Here is an 18,632-nt window from a genome sequence, read left to right on the forward strand (position 1 = left end):
AGAGAGGAAGTTTCTCCCAGAGGGGGAAGCATCTCCCCCTCCACTGTTTCAGTTCAATGGCCCTCCCCAGCCTTCTTTTCTACAAGATGCACAAGCCAAGTGACCTCAATGCTCCTCTTAAGTCTTGCTGTTGAGTAATATCACCCTCAGCTTGGTCACCCTCCTCTGAATATACTCCAGAATTTGAGGTTCATGTATTGAGGTGCTCAGACACAAGACACAAGATTCAAAGCAAGGCCACCCCAGTGCAGCGTAGAGTGAGACAATCACATCCCTTGACCAGCCAGTGATTCTGTGCTTGACATACTCCTGGGAATCATTGGCCCTTTGGCTGCCACAGGACACTGCTGACTCATGTTTACCTTGCTACTAATCCAATCCCCAAGCCTCTTTTTTCTGGGCTGCTTCCCTGCCTCTTATCCACCCCCAGTTTGTACATATGCCTAGGATTTTTCCATCTCAGATGCAGAATGCAGCACTTGCTTTTGTTAAATTTCATATGGTTCCTGGTTCCCCAGCTCTCTCGTCTATCCAGATCTCTCTATAAACCTCTCTACCCTCAAAGGAGTTACCAGTTTAGTATGGTAGGAAAAATTATTGAGTGAATTTACATTTGATTCCTGTATCCAGATAGATTATAAAAAGCATTAAAAAGCATTAAAAAGCACTGGCCCTAAATGCCAATCTGTTAGAACCCCAATTAATACAACCCTTTGAGCCCAACCCATCAGATAACTGATCACCCAAAGTATCATTGGCTTGTGCTGCTGTGTGCTGGCCAATTTATCAGTAAGGATACTGTGAGAGACATTTCCAAAATCTTTGCTAAAATTAAAAACCCCACACATTTCCTAGCTTCCCTTAGTCAACTACCTGGGTGACCTTGTCATAAAAGGCAATTAATTTAGTTAAGCAGCACTTTCCCTTTGTTAAGCCGTGGTGGCTGTGAAAAATGATTTTGTTGCCTCTCAAGTGTTTTTCAGTAGCTCTCAGATTAATCTCCTCCATATTTTCAGCAGGCACTGTAAGACTGACAGGTCTGTAATTACCAGCCTTCCTTCTTTCCTCTCTTGAAAAATGGGCAACTTTTTCTAGTTTCCAGTCCGCTGGGACATCTCCAGATACCCAAGATGCTGAAAATAATGGAGAGAGATCATGTGATGCCATCATCCAGATCTCTCAGTACCCTGGAACAAACCCCCTTGGGGACTTATGTGCATCCAGGTGAGGAAGAAAGTTTTGAACAAGTTTGGAATTGACAGAGAGTGTATCTTTCCCCCAGTCATGGTCTTCCAACTCTGAGAGCACCTGGGCCCACCACCGGTACTGAAGACAAGAGCTGAAAAAGGTTTTAATGTTTTTGCTTTGTCTATTTATGACTAGCCTTGTAAAGCAAGGGACCAGTGTTATGGCTGATCCTCCTTCAGCTTTCAAATACTTGTAAAGCAACTTTTAGTTGCCCTTCACAGTGATGAGCAGCCTGAACTCCAATTGAATTTTGACTGCATGAAGGAGAAACACAGTTTCTCTGTACATCAGGGAACAGCATTGCTGTAGTTGTCCTGTGTTGCCTGTCTCTGTTTTCAGTGTCTGTACACCTTCATTTTCTGCCCAAGTTCTGGAAGCAGATCTGTGCTTAGCCAAGCTGTTGTTCTGCCCTGTTAGCTTGACTTCTGACACTTTGACATTGCCTGCTCTTATGAAATTGTCACTCATAAGAGTTGACAGAAAAGCCACCAGCCCTCGGGACCCAAGTAAATTCAAAAGCAGATCCTTAGAGAACCTTACTAAGTAGCTCCTTCTGCACCCTAAAGTCTGCTCTTCCAGCATCCTCTTTATTTTATTTCCTCTTCATTCTTACACAAAGGGTCTTCACAGTGCCACCTCCGGCTGCAAGAGCCGTACATTCCAGATTATCCATTACAAAAAATGCCACCCCTTCACCTTACCTCACCTGCCTATGCCTCCTGAAAGGGGGCTGTAACCCTCCAGCAAGGCACCACAGTTACAGGATTCATCTCACCATGTTTTGCTTTTGCCAGTGATGTGCATTCTCTAGGACTGGACCAAAACTTCTACCTTCTCCTGCATTTTCCATGTATATATTTATAGACTTGAATAGAAATCTTAAAATGTGATAATAAGGATGGGAGTAATAGTCATAGATTTGAAGGGATGACACAGCCATAGAAATAAATTTATAGGACTGATCATTAGAGGAAAACTGGACTTTATTTAAAAAGAGGGGACAGGTGAATGGCAAGGTCAGTATATTTGAAAATATTTATTTACCCATGTCCACCTGTCTGTCTCTGTAGTTATGTCTGTCTTCTCTGTAGCAGACTGTTGGTATATGTTGCTGCTGTAGGGATGGGTTCACAAAATTATTTGCAGTTGCTTAAGTATTACAGCTGCATTTAGGTTTTTGATTCATGTGCCATTTGAATACATGGAGTTAGAATTAAATTTCTACTTTTCCTGCTGGATGGAAGAAATTGAATAAAGAATATAGATCTCCTTGCATTCTTCTGTAATTTTTCTTTGCTTTGTTGAGTGGTAGAATTTGTGCATGTAAGCATCCCTTTACTGTTAGAAACATCAGCCAAAAAGTAAAGTTTGCATATCATAGCAGAAATGGACTGTTTCCAGAGCCTTTATCTCCTGTAGTTAGCTGCTCTCTGGGTGTTGCTTTGAAGTTATTTCCATACAATGAAACAAAAGAGTGCACTGTTTATATCACTGACAGATTGACCAAGAATGGTATTTTATCTCTACCATCCAAACAGTTAATTAATTTAGATACAGCAGGTCATGGAAAGAATGAACATAACTGACATGTTGCAAGATTAATGCTGTTTAATTTTCATTCTTTCTCTTTTGCTGCTTTTAAGCAAAACATCTGTTGAGTGGTCCACTGCTTTCCAAAGTAATGAGGCTGTGATTTTCCTTTCATGCAGGTTTTGCTGTAAGGGGAGCCCTTGCATTAAGGTGCAGTTGGTTTGTGTGCATTGACATCTGTTGATAGCTGAAGCTGTAGATCCATAGGGGAGGTCATAGAAAGACAGAATCACAGAATAAGCTGTTTTGGAAGAATCTCATCCAGATCATTTAGTCCAACTCCTGGCCCTGCACAGGACATCCTAAGAATCATGCTGTGGGCCTGATAGCCCAAACACTGCTTGAACTCTGTGAGGCTTGGTGCTGTGACCACTTCCCTGGGGAGCCAGTGCTCAACAGCCCTCTGGGGGAAAAAAATTTCCTGATATTCAGCCTAAACGTCCCCTGACACAGCTTCGTGCTGTTTTCTTTAGTCCTCTCACTGGTTGCTTGAGTGAAGAGATCAGTGCCTGTCTGTGTTGGTTTGAAAGCAAACCAGTGGGAGATTTCAAGTCAGAACTACAATTTAATAGGAAAATTAAAATAAAATGCCGTAGTACAAAAACTCTGACAGAGTCAGAATACAACCTGACATCCTGTCAGTCAGGGTGTTGGTAGCAGTCTGATTAAATAAAGGATGGCTGCAGTCGTCCTGGAGTGACAGACGTGACTCTGTGGAAGTAGTGATCCTGTAGAAGGCTGTAGTTTTCCTCTGAAGGCCGAGTGGTGTAGAAGGGTCTGGTCTTCCTCTGGGAATTCAGTGGAAAAAGGTTGCTTGTGTGACGGAGGACACACAGCTGACACCAAGAATGGTTTCAAGCTTCAGCACTTTATTATTCCCCAGTACAACCTTTTATATGCACAACACCTGTGTGCCCTTTTATGCTTTTGTGATTGGCCACTGCACATCAGTGTTCTGTGCTTCTTTTTCCTTCAATGCTGTTTACCTGTCTTATACACGTGCACCCCATTGGGGATGAGGCTCGGCCACAGCCCCATTCTGTACGTCCTGTAATCTGTTCTACACTTGTGGTGTTCCAAATCTCAGATTTTTATCTAGGTAGAAAAAAATAACGTAGGAAATGCTTGGTTCCTCCCTCTGGGTGGAGCATCTTCCAATGGCATGATGTCATTTTATCAGTCATGCAGTGTCACCCAATGGCCCATTAACAGAAGATACTTCCCTGGAGAGAAGATGGAAGATATAAAGATGACTGCCCCACCTGGTTTTAACAGATGATGATGGAATACATGCTTTTGATTACATCTTGCATTGCAGCCTAAGACACTGACCCTTCACTTCTTGTGTGGATGTTGAAACCACTATGAAATCTCCCCTTAGTCTCCTCTTTTCCAGACTGAAGAGACTAAGGCACCTCAGCCACTCCTCATACAGCTCCCTCTCCAGACCCTTCACCATCCTTGTTGCCCTCATTTGGACGCTCTCTAACAGCTTAATGTCTGTTTTTTATTGTGGCACTCAAAACTGCCCCCATCTGCCCCAGTGCAGAGCAGAGTGGGACAATCCCCTCCCTTGCCCAGCTGGTGATGCTGTCCCTGATGCCCCCCAGGACACGCTTGACCCTCCTGGCTGCCAGGGCACTGCTGGCTCATGTTCAACTTGCCATCAACCAGGACCCTGAGATCCATTTCTGCAGCGCTGCTCTCCCATCTCTCATTCCCCAGTGTGTCTGTACATGCAGAGAATGCCCTGTCCCAGGTACAGAATCCAACACTTGTCTTTGTTAAACTTCATGTAGTTGCTGATTGCTCAGCTCTCTCAGCACTCAAGGTCCTTCTGCCCTCGAAGGAGTTGACATCCCTTCCAATTAAGTGTCATCTGCATGTATTCCTTTGAGGCCTGTATCCAAATTATTAATGAAGATCTTGAAGAGCACATGGCTGAGGATGGAGCCCTGCAGGTCTCCACTGCCACTAGTGTCTGGTGTTACCCTCTTACTCCAGTGTCTGTTCTCTGGAGGTTTTCCTAGCAAACTGTAATCCAAATTTCTCTCTGTTTGACTCTGTTGTATGTATGTATGTATGTATGGTCAAAGAGTGATGGAGATAATAAAATAATAATTTTTCTCCACTTCTGGATAAATGACGAGCATTGACTCAATTGATATTATTTGATAGACATGAACATGTGTGTGTGCGTAAAACTGCAATTAATGAGTGAATGTTGCATCACACAATGAAAATAAATGTGTGCCAATAGAATTACAAATTTTTTTCCCAGAATTTGGCTGAGAGGCCAGGACTGTGGAACATGGCATGTTGCCCACAGAAACTGGATACTCAGAGACATTAAGAACCTTCAGGAAAAAAAGAAAGTTCTTTCCATGGCTCATATTCAGCTGTCTTACCTCCTCTTGGGGATAATTAGAAGACTGAGCCAGGGCTTGGAGGACCAGGAAGACCACGGATTTAAAATTTTGATAGAGGCATTTTATCACTACAGGGATAAAATCTTTGTGCTTAGGAACATGAGGGGTGTTTTTCTCAAGGATCTTGTGTTGCTAAATGATGATACAATGCTATTGTGTTAAGACACAAGGACAAGAGTATTCTGAAAAAAGTCTTGTAAAATTGCCTTTGTCTTCCAGTGACTACCAAAACTTATGTGAGGAAAAGCTCACTAGCATGTCATAATGATGTAGTTTTCTGTAAGATTTTTAGAATACTAGCTGAATTTTGTCCAAATCATAGTAACTTTAAGACAGACTTTAGTGTCTATTACATTTAATGATTTTTTTTCTCAAAGGATGTTGCAAATAATTCTTTCAAGAGTACTTAACTTTATATCTTTGGTTTTAAGGGTTTATAGGGTTTCAAGCATGTATTTCAAGCCTCAGTTGTGAGTCCAGGGTTTGAGCACAGTAGTATTTTTCAAGTAATGAAAGTAAATCTGGAGTTCCTCCATTGGGTGCAGCCACACCTAAGTAGTAAATGCGATTATTTGAGCAGTGTGCCCATTTGTTAGCATAGCAGATGCTACAAGCAGTCACATAGGCAGTCTCTGCTGTCATTGTTTGCTGATGGTTAATAAAAAAAGCAGGCCTATTAATGACAGTTCATTCAGCCATTAATTTTGGCTAGACCAAAGACAAGAATATGATTCTAAGGATAATTATTTAATTCTATGTACTGTTATCATTAGGGAAAAATATATATGCATATCTTCACATGAAATTCCCAAATATTTCCAGAAGTGGTGCAAAGAGCTAACATATGGGTCTGTAGAAACTCTGCTAAATATCTGCTTTTCTAAATTAAAAAAAAAAAGGAGTTTTAGTGAATATTTAGGGTTTTAAAGTGGGTTTTGAGGTTGTAATAAGACATTTCGATTACTAATAGAGCAGGATAGATTCATTGACCAAGACCAATTTGGATAAATTCTTCTAAATCTTATCACCCAAATATCTTTATTCACATCAATTGAATAGATTTTTTTAAATGCCTTTTTTGTGAGGCTTTTGATGTTTTATCTCTCAACCCTGTTCTTTTGCCTACCATGAGAATCTAATGAAAATTACATCCAGCTGTACTTTTAGCTTAAATTCCAGTTTTTTAGAAAAATGTGAAATACAGTATTTCAGAAATGTCAGAGCAATTACAAATGGCTTTAGAAACAACAATTGTAAAAGTCTGTTGGCATTCCCTGTAGTTTTTCTAATTTAGTTGTTAAATTTCCTTTTCACAAGGGATGCAGATATCTCTGCACAAATAAAGTTCTCTCTACAAGTAGATGTAAGCTGTAACACTTTTCTCAGTCAATACCAGTGAGGCATGAGAACAATGTTACTTGCGTTTCTGTTAATGGCATTCCCTAATCAATGTTCACCTCATTGACTTGGGAATTAATATTCAAAGAGAACGCAACTCAGCTTTTGGAAGTTTCTGACATGATATTAATCAGTCTGATTTGTCATCTGATTGTGCCTTTCACCCTTGCCCTTACCAGGGTCCCCCCAGTGCCAGTGTCACCTCCCTGCTCGGCTAGCCCTGCTGCAGGCTGGTTGCTCTGGGGGAAATTTTGACCTCATCCCACCTCAGCCTCTTCCTGGTGCAGCCTCCTGCTGCTCATCCACTCAACTGTTAAAAGATGTGGGATAATGAGGGTAGTAGGCACAGACTTACCAGTTAATGCTGTTCAGACTCATCCGAGTCATTTGAATGCAAAGTTAGGGAAAGATTTACATTAAGTAGTATATTAGAATGAAAAAGAGATTTCTGCTAGCAGGACGGCAGTGCCATGCCTTCAGACTGTTTTTGTATCTCCTTCCAGAGCTCCCTGATTTTATCATGTCCTTCTGACAGGAAGAATATACATTTTGAGTCCCTCTAAACAAAATGATACTTTAAAATTCCCTCCTGAAAAGAGTAACTTTTAACAAAGTCTGTCAGAAAATATTGCCTTATGCTTTGCATTAAGCTTAGAAACAGAGGAAAAATTCACCTTGAAACATGTAAAAATCAATACTCAGTCCATTTCATGGCTGTAGAAAGGGTTTTCAGCTGCTATGTAGAAGTATGAAGAAGGAAATGACAATGGTTCTTTGCACATAGGTTGTGGCACTGTAGATGGCTATCACTTCAGCAATATGCAGAGTGTATGCAGGCCAGAACATTCCACTTCTTCTTATGAGTTTTCAGCTAGGTAGAGATAATTGTGTATTGCCATTTTCAGCGTTTGCCTACCATGCATGATTCAGCTCTTGGAAAATATAATAAATGTTTCTTACAAAGAGATGCAGATTTGAACAAAGGGAATAAAATATGACATGTTTACCAACAATGGAAGCTTTCACAATGTTCAACAAACTCAGTCAGGACTAAGGCCAGTTCTCTAAACCTGTCTGCAGTGGGACTATTTTCATCCTTTTTTATTTGTTAATAGCATTCTGTATTGTTCTGATTTCACTACTATGGTATGGAGCTAAATTAAAGTGATTTGGGGTGTTTGTTCGTTTGCTTGAGTTTTAGTTTATTTACTTGATTTGGCTTGGTTTGATTTGGTTTGGTTTGGTTAGTTTTCTTGGGGGGGGTTTGGCTTTTTTGTCTTTCAAGGCTTATGTGCTGTAAAGAGAACGTAGTGTAAATAAAAACTGTTCTCAATCTCTGATTAGTATGTGAACTCCCAGGGTAAAGGGAAGTCTAGCATGTATCTCCTTGCTATGTTAGCTCCAGTGACAAGTCACTCTTCAAAGCTTCACACCCTCTTCCTGTCTCCTGTCTCCTGACCCTGGCTGCCCTTTCCCACATCATGTCAAAATTTGACTACTTCTTCTTGTGCTAATACAATTGTTTTTGGACTGTGTTGTGGATGGGATCACTGCATTAAGCTGACTTAAGAAACTGATTATTTGCTTTGATTAGTGATCCAGTCTGCACTGCAGCCCCACAGTGACATACTGCTGAGAGCAGCAAGTAGTGGAACTTAAAGAAACTTTTAACTCTACAAATATAAACCACAAACCAGACTGGAAACATTAGCAAGTACTGTGATAAAAGTAATTAGTGAAATCTGATTGCTGACTGAGTCAGGAGACCTTGAGAAACACATGAAGTGGAATGTACAATTCATGTATGTCATAGCAAATATTCACCCGCAGACAACATTCAGACTGCATGTGTAATTCTTTTATTTATGTATCTTTTAAAATATTACCTTTACATCTCTTATTTTTGTGTTTTGTAGTTTTGTAGGGTAAGATGGATAAGTCAGCATTCAATATTTGTCCCTTTCCTTTTCATATATCCAGTAAAATATTTTCCAATGTGGCTAATAGATGTAAGTGAGGTATTATTAATTTTAAATCCTGAAGAAGGCTTACAGGACCAGTGCTATCATCCCATTTTGACTGCAACTACAAAATGTCTTGTTAGAATTTTTGACTGCTTCCTTTTGCAAGTACTTGCAAAAACCTGATCATCATTCTTCCCAAGAAGTTCTTTCTGTTATTAAAGAAGTATAGAAGCCTTTCAACTGAACTTTTAGAACACTATTATTACTTTTCTGAATACTTAAAACATAGTCTCACTAGGGATATTCAGAGATTATTTGAATGTTTTCCTAAATTTCTTGTTTTGTATTATAAGTCTTTCCCAAGTACACAAAAACACAAGATCTAGGATATTATGTAATGAATAATGTAAGAATGCAGCAAAAAGGAATAATACTAGTTCAGAAAACATGTTTTATAGCACAGGGACTCTTCAAATTGTAAAGGCAAGCTTAATCTCTTGGGGAAGATTTCAAACATACAATGTTAATCCTCTAAGAGAAATAGCAATATGTTTCAAAACAAGACAAACAAAAAAACCCTCAAGTCTGTGCTAAAGCTTGAAAATTAAAAGATAAAGTAGTCAGCCTCACTGGATTAATTTCCAGATAAACTTCCTTCACACACCTAAATGACAGCTCCAAAGGAAAAAAAATGGCTTTCACAGCCCTGTGTGTAAGAGGATCCAGACACCACTAAGGAGCATCTGAGAAAGTAAGCTATTCTGCAGATGCTTACACTCTTTTTCAGCTGGGCCACACTGAAAGGATTTCAGATGGAGAGTTATGATGGAATTATCAAGTTAAATACAAATACTTATTGCAAGAATCGTATTTCACGTTGCTTTATTTGTAAGATATTCTTTCAGATTTTACTTCCACCTGACTTGTCTTGTAAACTGCATTTTGGCTTTCTTTCACTGTTAATTTAGCAATAAATAATAAGCCAATCTGGGTAAATTCGGTAAACTTGGGGTGTAATACCTGAATATAAAGGCAGAAACAAGAGTCTTAACAGAACTTCAAGGAGGTGCAAATGTAAACCACGATCTGTCTCATTTTGCTAAGATTTTTAAAATCAGTGTCAGGCTGTTCTATTAAAGTGATGCAATTTAAGCATGTCTATGGTAAAAGCTGACTTTTGTGACAGAAGAATAATCTATATAACTTCCTTCACGTGCAGAACTGTAGGTCTGAATACAGCATGAGAGCATACTGATGTGGACACTGTGCAACTTCCTTCCTCAGTAAGGCACTTAAACACTTAAACACTAGTGTTAGTCATAGGCAAGTACCTTGCAGAAGAGTTTTTTTCAGCAATAATAATAAGATTAATAACTTCTTTGATTATTTTAACACTAGCATGCCAAACTTAAATAGCAAACTAAACACTCATGAAAGATTTATCACTTACGAAATTAGTATCTTCTTGTATTTCAGTGAGTGAAACTTCACCAGCGCCATCCGTTCAGTGACAAGCAGGATGATATTGAGGTATGCTTCATCGTGAGTCACTCAGCCTTCTGATATTTTCCTGTATATCCAGCACCTGAAGCAGCCCTGTGAAATACCACGATGACTAAACAGGACAAGTCAACAGAAGGAAATGGTAATTACAAATATAATTATGCAACTTAAGCACATATTCATTTTCTGCATGTAGCTCAACAGTGTGAAAATTCTGTTTTCTTCTACTTTAATATAAAATCTTGTTAGTCGCAATTTATTAACTTTTATTCAGAATTATGTTTTATTTGGAAGTTGACTAGTTGTAGCATGGTAGTGTGGCTTTCCACTGATTAGAGAATCAAAAGGCTGTGGCTACAGCCCTGTTACTTTTCTTACACTTACATGTAGTTTGTAGGAAAGACTAAGAAAACGGTTGCTATTTTGTGGCTTCTGTAAGGTGCACAAAAACAATGCCTCCTTTTCTTACTGCTTTCAGTATTTTTTTAATGAAATATAAAAAATTCTTCACGGTAAGATTAACAGTATTTCTATACTAATGCTACAATGTTCTGGATCTAAGAAATGTTTTTGTAAGGTAATAATGTCTAATGGCTTTTTCTGGCAATGTGGCAAGGCAAGTCTAATATGGGAAGTGCTCTCAGTTCTCATGAGCAGTGCTACTCTTTCTAAAGCAAGGATCTCTGTTGTATGCAACAAGAATGATGTTTCTTGTCTTCACCATGGAAGAAAATTTCCAGGGACCTTATTCTTTAGGTCTTTCTAAGTACCAAACCTGGTACTACTAAACAGGGCTTTCTAGACTTTTAATCCATAATTATAACACACAATAGTAATAAAATACGTTCTACTTCAATAGATAACATCAGAAGGGACTGCTGAGCATTTTGACATAATATAACAGGCAGTTCATGTTTAAAGTCTATCCAATTTGCTTTCCTTTTATTATCTGAGCTCCTCTTATTATTCTTCACCTCATTTTTTTTCTACAACCCCCTTTACTGACCAATTTAATTTTCAAGTATATGCTAATGGAACTCATTTTAAGAGAAGAAAATCACAGAATTTAATGCAGTATAGACAAAATACTTAATGGCTTAAAAAAAAATTTTATCTCCATAAGAAACATTATGCGCATGACCATAAAACATATACATTTTTTTAAGCATTTATAATGAACAAATTCTAAGACTAACAAGGTTCTAAGTTTGCTGTAAACATCTGCCTTTTACTGGAAAATACCTGAATTGACTTGTATTGTGATTCAGTGACTTTATTATTCATTTGAATAATAGAGGATATCATTCCCATGGCAAGCTAATGCTGCACACTTTTTACCTGGAGAATGTAAAGATTTTTGTTGCTGAATCATGATCACTCTTGGACAATTTTTTTTCCCATGAAAATGTATCTTGTATGTATAATTTGTAATAAAACCTAACAAACTTAATGACAGTTATGTGTGTATCTGGAGATGAGGTCATGTGAATAAACTTAGGACTGCGTTATTATTTCAGAACATTAGAAAAGCTGGACTTCCATTACAAATAACTATGAGACACTTCCAGAATGTAGTTCTCAATCCACTTCTAACTTAAAAATTCCAGGAACTGGACTTATATAGCATGGAGTTCAAGAACTAATCTAGTTGCAGTCTCTTTACAGGAGGTTTTGTATCATACCTGCTGACAGTCCTGAGGAATATTCTTGCAAAAGTTTCAAATAATGCATTTTTGCTTTTTGGTATCTTTATCTCTAGTGAAACCATTCTTGGTTTGGTGATTCTCCTTGTTTCACAGCATGTCTGCTTCAAAGTCTAAAATAGTAGGAGGTGTATGGCTCATTTCGCTGAGTTCATAAATGTGAATTCATTGTTCCTGCCATCTCATACGGGAAAAGACAACCTAGGGCAAAAATCATCAAGAGTGGATTTTTAAAAAGGAGCAGTTGGAAAGTGCCTATTACCCTCTAAATATAGTAAAAAGAATGTGTGGTGAGCTGGTCAGCTCTAGTTACCAACCTTAAAGGAGCTTATGATATAGCAAAAAATACAATTGACTTCACATCCACTAAGAAGCCTTCATTTTTAACTTGAATATAAACTCTTTTCTCCATATTATCAAGTGTTCTTCCCATTTTAACATCATTATTAGTGAATGACAATGAGCTAAATAAATCCCATTTCAGAACTGGAAAAGACTGCAGTCTCAGACTCAGACTTCTCAGGGTGCACCAAACACTTAATATTCTGATCCTAATTCTTGCAATAAAGACTGCAACGAATATGGAAAATTGCCCACCACTATCCCATTGTGTGATGAAGACCAAATGCAAGTGCTGTGTCTTGTTTTATTATAGTACTCGATGTGCCCTGCAAGCTTTTCAGCTCTCTAGCCTCGGAAAAGGCAGAGCACTCCAAGGTTAGATCTTTGTAGGGCACAGGTGGGAGAACACAGGTATATCCACAGAGATGGAGTAAAATACAGAGGCCTGGAAACTTTTATGCATGTTTCCTTGAAGGGGGGGAAATACTGAGGGGATTCTCATTAGACTGTCTTCCCCTTCTACCTCTTGTAAGCTTTAAAACAATAATATCAGATTTTAGAGTTCTTGCACTGAGATAATGCAATGAACAACTTATTTATCCCTGAAGGGAGGATTAGCCTACGAGAAGTCCTGACCCTCAAACTGAGAGACAGCTATCAAACCTTGCCACGTGTAAGTACAGCCGAGAAGGAAACCAGAAAGAGGAGAGAACAATCAGATGATGTATCCCATGCTAGCTACAGTGTCAACATGACCTGTGCGAGCTCAGTCTCTGTCCTTTCAGTAGAAAATCAGAAATTTTTTCTTACCAGTGGAGAACAAATGAGCTATTTATGGATGTGAATTGAATGGATTTAATTTGCTCTCTGCGGTTCCCAGCTGTATTTTTCAAATATTGATTTCAAACATTTCAAATATTGATTTCAAACATTTCAAATATTAGGTGGGCGAATTTTCTTTACTGCAGAGAGGGAAAACCCATTGCCCCAGAGACAATTTCTGGAAACAATTCAGGCATATAGGTCTTCAGGGCACAGCACTGTACATTAAGACTAGTAAGTCTTCCAAGACCCAGGTGTTCTTATGACATTGAAACATAAATATTCATATTGGTATTTATGATATTGTCAATTTAGATGGGAAAAATCAGCAATACATTAGCCAGTTTGTGTGAAACTGAATAGCAATTATTATTTTACTTTATATATTCACAGTTATTGCTGGCCAGGATACATTTTTTGAGTTGTGTGAGTTATGTTTGTTCATTGGAAGTAAAAATTTGTGACACTTACTGGGAAAAACAGAGGAAAAATAGAGCATAGTCTAATGTTGAGCATTATGGTAACTCTATAAATGTATCTTTTATTTGAGGTTTCTGTGTTTCAAGCTCTCTTCTTATGTGCCCAAGGTGGGCCAAGGTGACTAAGAGGATCGGGTCTCTAGTTAAGATCTCAAATCTTGGATGTTGAAGTCTGCATTAATTCACTTTTGCAACAGACTTTCTGTGGCATCTTGAGATATTATTTTCTGTTGTATTTCACCGGTGTTACTTCTAGTGTTATTTATTATTACAGAACTGTTGTGAGGTACACTCGTATATCCATGATTAGAAGGAATAAAATGGAAATGTATGTAAATATAAACTGAGTATTACATAACACTTCCCTTTTTTTGACTAGTACTTGCCAGGCATTTATTGTCTAAAACAGTCTTGCATTTCTGACATTTCCTTTTGTTGAACACTTAGTTTGTTATCAGTCTAGGCTGATGTCTTTCCATCACTGAAAAGACATGATCCACTTCAGAGGAAAACACAGTAATTGCTTTACAAGGCTCTGTTGGCAGATGATCCATTTCATTGGCTTGACAATTAATTAATAAAGTAGAAATTTATTTTATAACGTATACAAAAAGTCAGCACTTTTTGATATACAGGTCACTTTGCATTCCACTGAATTTTTAGTAGCACCAAAACGTAGAATTGCTTAGCAGCAATCAGCTTTACACAGTAGTAGTGGGAGCACAGATTTTACAAGAATGGGCCATGTTCTATGACTGTGTTTCAAGAATTATTTCCCCTCTCACAGTGAAAGATCCATAAAACTATATCAGTATAGAATAAGTTTAAAAAAAATCCAAAGCATGAAATCTGGGTAATTGCTTCTGATAGATGGTGTACAAGAAAGTTGGGAAAGCAAGGTAAGGGTAAAACAATTCTTATCATCTGCTAAATAGACACCTCATAGAACAAAGACTATGGTGTTATGCATGATTTTCTGCCCATAATTTTCTCAACAGCCAACATGTCAGTGTTTGGAGCCTTCTCCTGAGCTGTCTGATATTCTGCTTTGTGACTTGCAAGTTGGTCTGAGCCCCTATTCAGGACACCTTCTTTAAGTCTTGTAGTCTTATTTATGGCTATAGTCTAAATAACACTTCAGGTAAAATGATAGCTTACTTACATTACGCTATCACTGCCCTTAATCTAGAAAGATGAGAAAGTTTCCCTTAAACTACCTGGAAAAAAAAATAAGAAAGTGATTGGATTTCCTAGACTAAAAGGACTTATGGGCTATATTTTAAAATATGCTTAATGATACATATGCAAATATACTGTCATTAGGACAAGATGATGTATCCTGGAAGGTGTAGCAGTTGAGCTTTTGGTCTGGGTCACGCTAATTCAAGTTATCTGAGTCAAAGGCTGCTATTAGCCCAGGAATATAAATACTGTGAAGATAAGGGGTTCTATCAACCCTTTTCTGGAAAAATTAGTGATTCTAGACAGTGCTTTTGTGACACTGAGTTGTTTTTACAGGAGGATTCACTGACCTTTTAGTAAGTGTGATCACATGATCTGTTTAAAAATTCTCAAGATTAGTATACGAATTTCCCATATCGTGGAATTTTATAGTGAGGATTTTTTCCCTGCAAAGAATACTACAATTTAACTTTAACAAACTAAAGCATAAAAAATATATTTTGGCACCCTCTATGATGCTAATACAGTACCTGAGGAATGCACTCTACCATTTGTCTATGTTGTGGTTTACAGCAGAATACTGAAATTAAGTGCTAAACTGCATTTAGATATAGTGTCATCACGAAGTGTAATTTGTGTTTGAATATTGTTGAAATTCTTCTCCTGTAGTTCATTGAGACAGGCTTTTACACTAGCGCCTGATTTGCTTCATTGTGAGCTGCCTAGCCTGTTCCTTTCCTCTTTGGAAAGTATCACAGAGCTTATGACCTGAAATTGTTTAATAATAATAATAATAATAATAATAATAATAATAATAATAATAATAATAATAATAACGTTCTCACATGTTTATTTATCTCTTATTACTCAAATACCCCGCCAACTATCAACACTGGTCTTTCAAAAATAAGTGCAAAACAGACACAAATAGTATTAATGTAGCTTGTCTGAATTACAAGTTGACAGGGGTAGCTGCAATATGCGTGTGGTGTGGGGTGGCTGTGTAGCTTACATCAACCCATGCATATATGTGGTTCAGAACAGTTCTCAGGAGTGACAAAGCTCTTCCATTCCCTCTCCTCAGTGATTTTTTTCCCTCGTAAACAACACCAACTGCTATCACGACTGTCACAATCAATAACTTTTAGCTCTAGCTTGAGCTTCAGCAAAATGCTCTCTGCATGCATCAACGTCATACCCAAGGACCTAGAAGAGGTCTCTTTCTTTGTAGATACACCAGAATGAGGACACCCCTCTAACAGTCTTCCTATTAACACACTGTATCTCTATATGAAATTCAGTTTGGAGATACAATTTTAAATCTTTGCAGACATAATTTTGAAGGTGTACTAGTGCTTGCTGGGCATGTCTACAGTACCCACTTCTAGCTGATAATCTCATATAATCACTGGTCATGCTTTCTAGGTTTGTTTTATGGTGATTCTGTTTCTGTTTGATTATAGGCTTTTTATTATTTTTTTTAAAAAATTGTTCTTTATCACTCATGTGCCTGATAATTCAGGTTAAAAAAATATCAACATACAGAACTTAATATTCAGACCGTTCACCCATAGCAGTGTTTTCAATGCTTTCTCCAAGCAGTCTGAAATCTGTAAATTAGCTTAGAATTTTATCTCAAATGTTCAATGTAGTGGATTTGTTATCGTTATGTGACTAGAATTAAACAGACTCCAGCAGCTATCTTCTACCTTGTTTAAGTCTCTGTGCCTCACAATCCCTTGTCACTGTCTTTGTTAAGTCAATATGATGTCAGCTCAAGCTTGGTAGACTTTATTGCTGATGCATGTTTCAGTATATATGATAAACTTCCATTTGTTTGCTTGTTGTATGGGCTCATCAGGCTGCTCTGAGGCCAATCTCTGACCAATAAAGTGCTTTTCTGGGAATTTCTGTTTGGCCATAGGAGATCAGCCAAAGAATTTGTTTCAATAAGAGATAGTGCCCTACTGTTGCATGAGAAGTATCTCTTTAGAGGTGTCTTTCTTCATCTTTGCAAGCTTTCAATAGCAGCACAATGGTCTTTATCAAAGGAGATCCTGTTACTGTCAGCAGCAGGAGGCATGTGTCTAGGAGGAACAAAGGAGCACTTATTGTCACATTCCAATGATTATATTGAATGACAATATTTTTGCATAGTCTTAAAAATTGTGGTGCAGATGCTGTAGAGATGGTAGAAAGTGTTAATTACAAATGGACGTTTTGTGTAGAGAAGTTAGACTCAGTTTTAACATGCCAGTTAAATTCTGGTTAATAACACTTTGAATGTTACTGCACACAGTGAAACAAGACCCTGGATTCCTTCTTGTTTGCAGCCTGACATATTTGCTACTTTTCTTTGATACTAGGCAAAGCCAGGAGGTTGCCCTTCATAGTTAGCCACAGTGGTCCCTAAATAAATCAATTTGTGAATAAATTTTCAATGAGTTGCTAGTGGTTTAGAAAAATTTGTAAAATAAACTGGGGAACCAGGGAATGTGTGAAGAAAGAATATAAAGAAAATTTCAGAAATGTTAGAGATGATTGAAAAAGGAAGATACCTGCACTTTCTCACCTGAAAAATGTAACTCTAAGGATCAGCACCTCTCACCTGTCCAGAGGGGAAACTGGACAATATACATAGAGAACATACAGATTATATAGGAGTGGAATGACTGCTACCTACTTCTACTATTTCATTGTACTCTCTGTTATTCTTCTTATTAATCTCCTACTACCATCTATTTCCATAAACATCACCCATATATCTAAAGTGTTTTCCCACACATACAAGCTCAAAAAAACCTCAAAAAGGCCCATTAGAACCTGGCTTCTCAAGTATTGCTTCTGAAGAAACTTTCCTAGGGAATATCAGTAGCAGTTTCAGAAGCAGTTTCAGATTACTTACATGTTAACTAATATGTTTATACCAACATATGTTTCAAAGAACACATTAATTAGATATTAATTAGATATTATATGGATATAATACATATGAGAGCATTTTTATTATTTAGTTTATTCTCTATAAATCCATGATTGCAGTTTCAAAGTGTACCAGGCAATTGAAGTGGATATTTTTCTGCTTATTGATGGGTAGCACGGGCATTGTGTCTTACTGAACTTTTTGCAAAGGAAAAATTAAGCATGAGATCCACTACAAACCAAAGATTTTTCTAAGGAGAACCACTACAATCTTCTATAAATAGACCATCCCTCTACAGCCTTCAATGTTAAAAAAAATCTCATGTGTGAGAGTGGTAGAATAGAACTTGTTTGTGGTAGAGCATACAAGTGAGTTGGATCAAGTTTTATCCTTTCTTCTGGAACTGCATTCTTCAGCTATGCTGCAGGTCTGGAGCTTTATGCCCTCCAGTCAGTCAAATAAGAAAATTCTTTTAGTATTTTTTAATCTCACCCTGTTATTTATCTCTCATGTTTAAGAAAATCTCAGAAAAACTTCTGAGAAGCATTTTCATCATTGTTCTCCAAATTTTAGGGTATTTTATATAAAGCATTCTCCTTTCCTATATATTGCTTCCATATGAAAGAGTTCTTCCCAATGTCCCTTTGAGGCTTATTTATTTGAGTGCTGAAGGAAAGTGTAACTGTTTTCTCTGTCTTCATCTTACCTCTTGAAAACTGTTTGCCGTGCTCCAAAAGTCTGGGTTCATAAAATGTTGTAAAGAAGTACAAAGCCGTAATTGCCAGGAATTTCTTGAAATCCCCAAATTCCTAATGATTTATCTACCCTTCACACGGACTGGCCTTTTTTTTTTCACTTAACAGATGGCAGTGATGACAATGAAGAAGGCAGTGCAGTTGAGAATGAAGAAACTGCCAAAGGAGCAGGTTAGTAATGTGGATTACTTTGAGGCCAGACACAGATACTTTCTGATTATTAGTAAGAATGAAGGAGGAGGAAAATTCTCTTTCTAACATGTACCCTCCTTTCATGTGTTTTAATGTTTTTTA

At 37.8% G+C, this 18,632-nt stretch overlaps 1 protein-coding gene across 1 annotated transcript in view; it reads left to right on the forward strand.

Annotated features, from left to right (window-relative positions):
* The first annotated feature begins 10,240 nt into the window (after nucleotides 1-10,240).
* Nucleotides 10,241-18,632, forward strand: part of TMC1 (transmembrane channel like 1) — a 54,910-nt gene continuing 46,518 nt past the window's right edge. Inside the window, 2 exon segments of the mRNA XM_014886286.1 lie at nucleotides 10,241-10,274; nucleotides 18,447-18,509. Of these exon segments, the coding sequence (XP_014741772.1) occupies nucleotides 10,241-10,274; nucleotides 18,447-18,509 (97 nt within the window).

Source organism: Sturnus vulgaris, chromosome Z, assembly GCF_052056855.1.
Source record: "Sturnus vulgaris isolate bStuVul1 chromosome Z, bStuVul1.hap1, whole genome shotgun sequence".
Taxonomy (NCBI): domain Eukaryota; kingdom Metazoa; phylum Chordata; class Aves; order Passeriformes; family Sturnidae; genus Sturnus; species Sturnus vulgaris.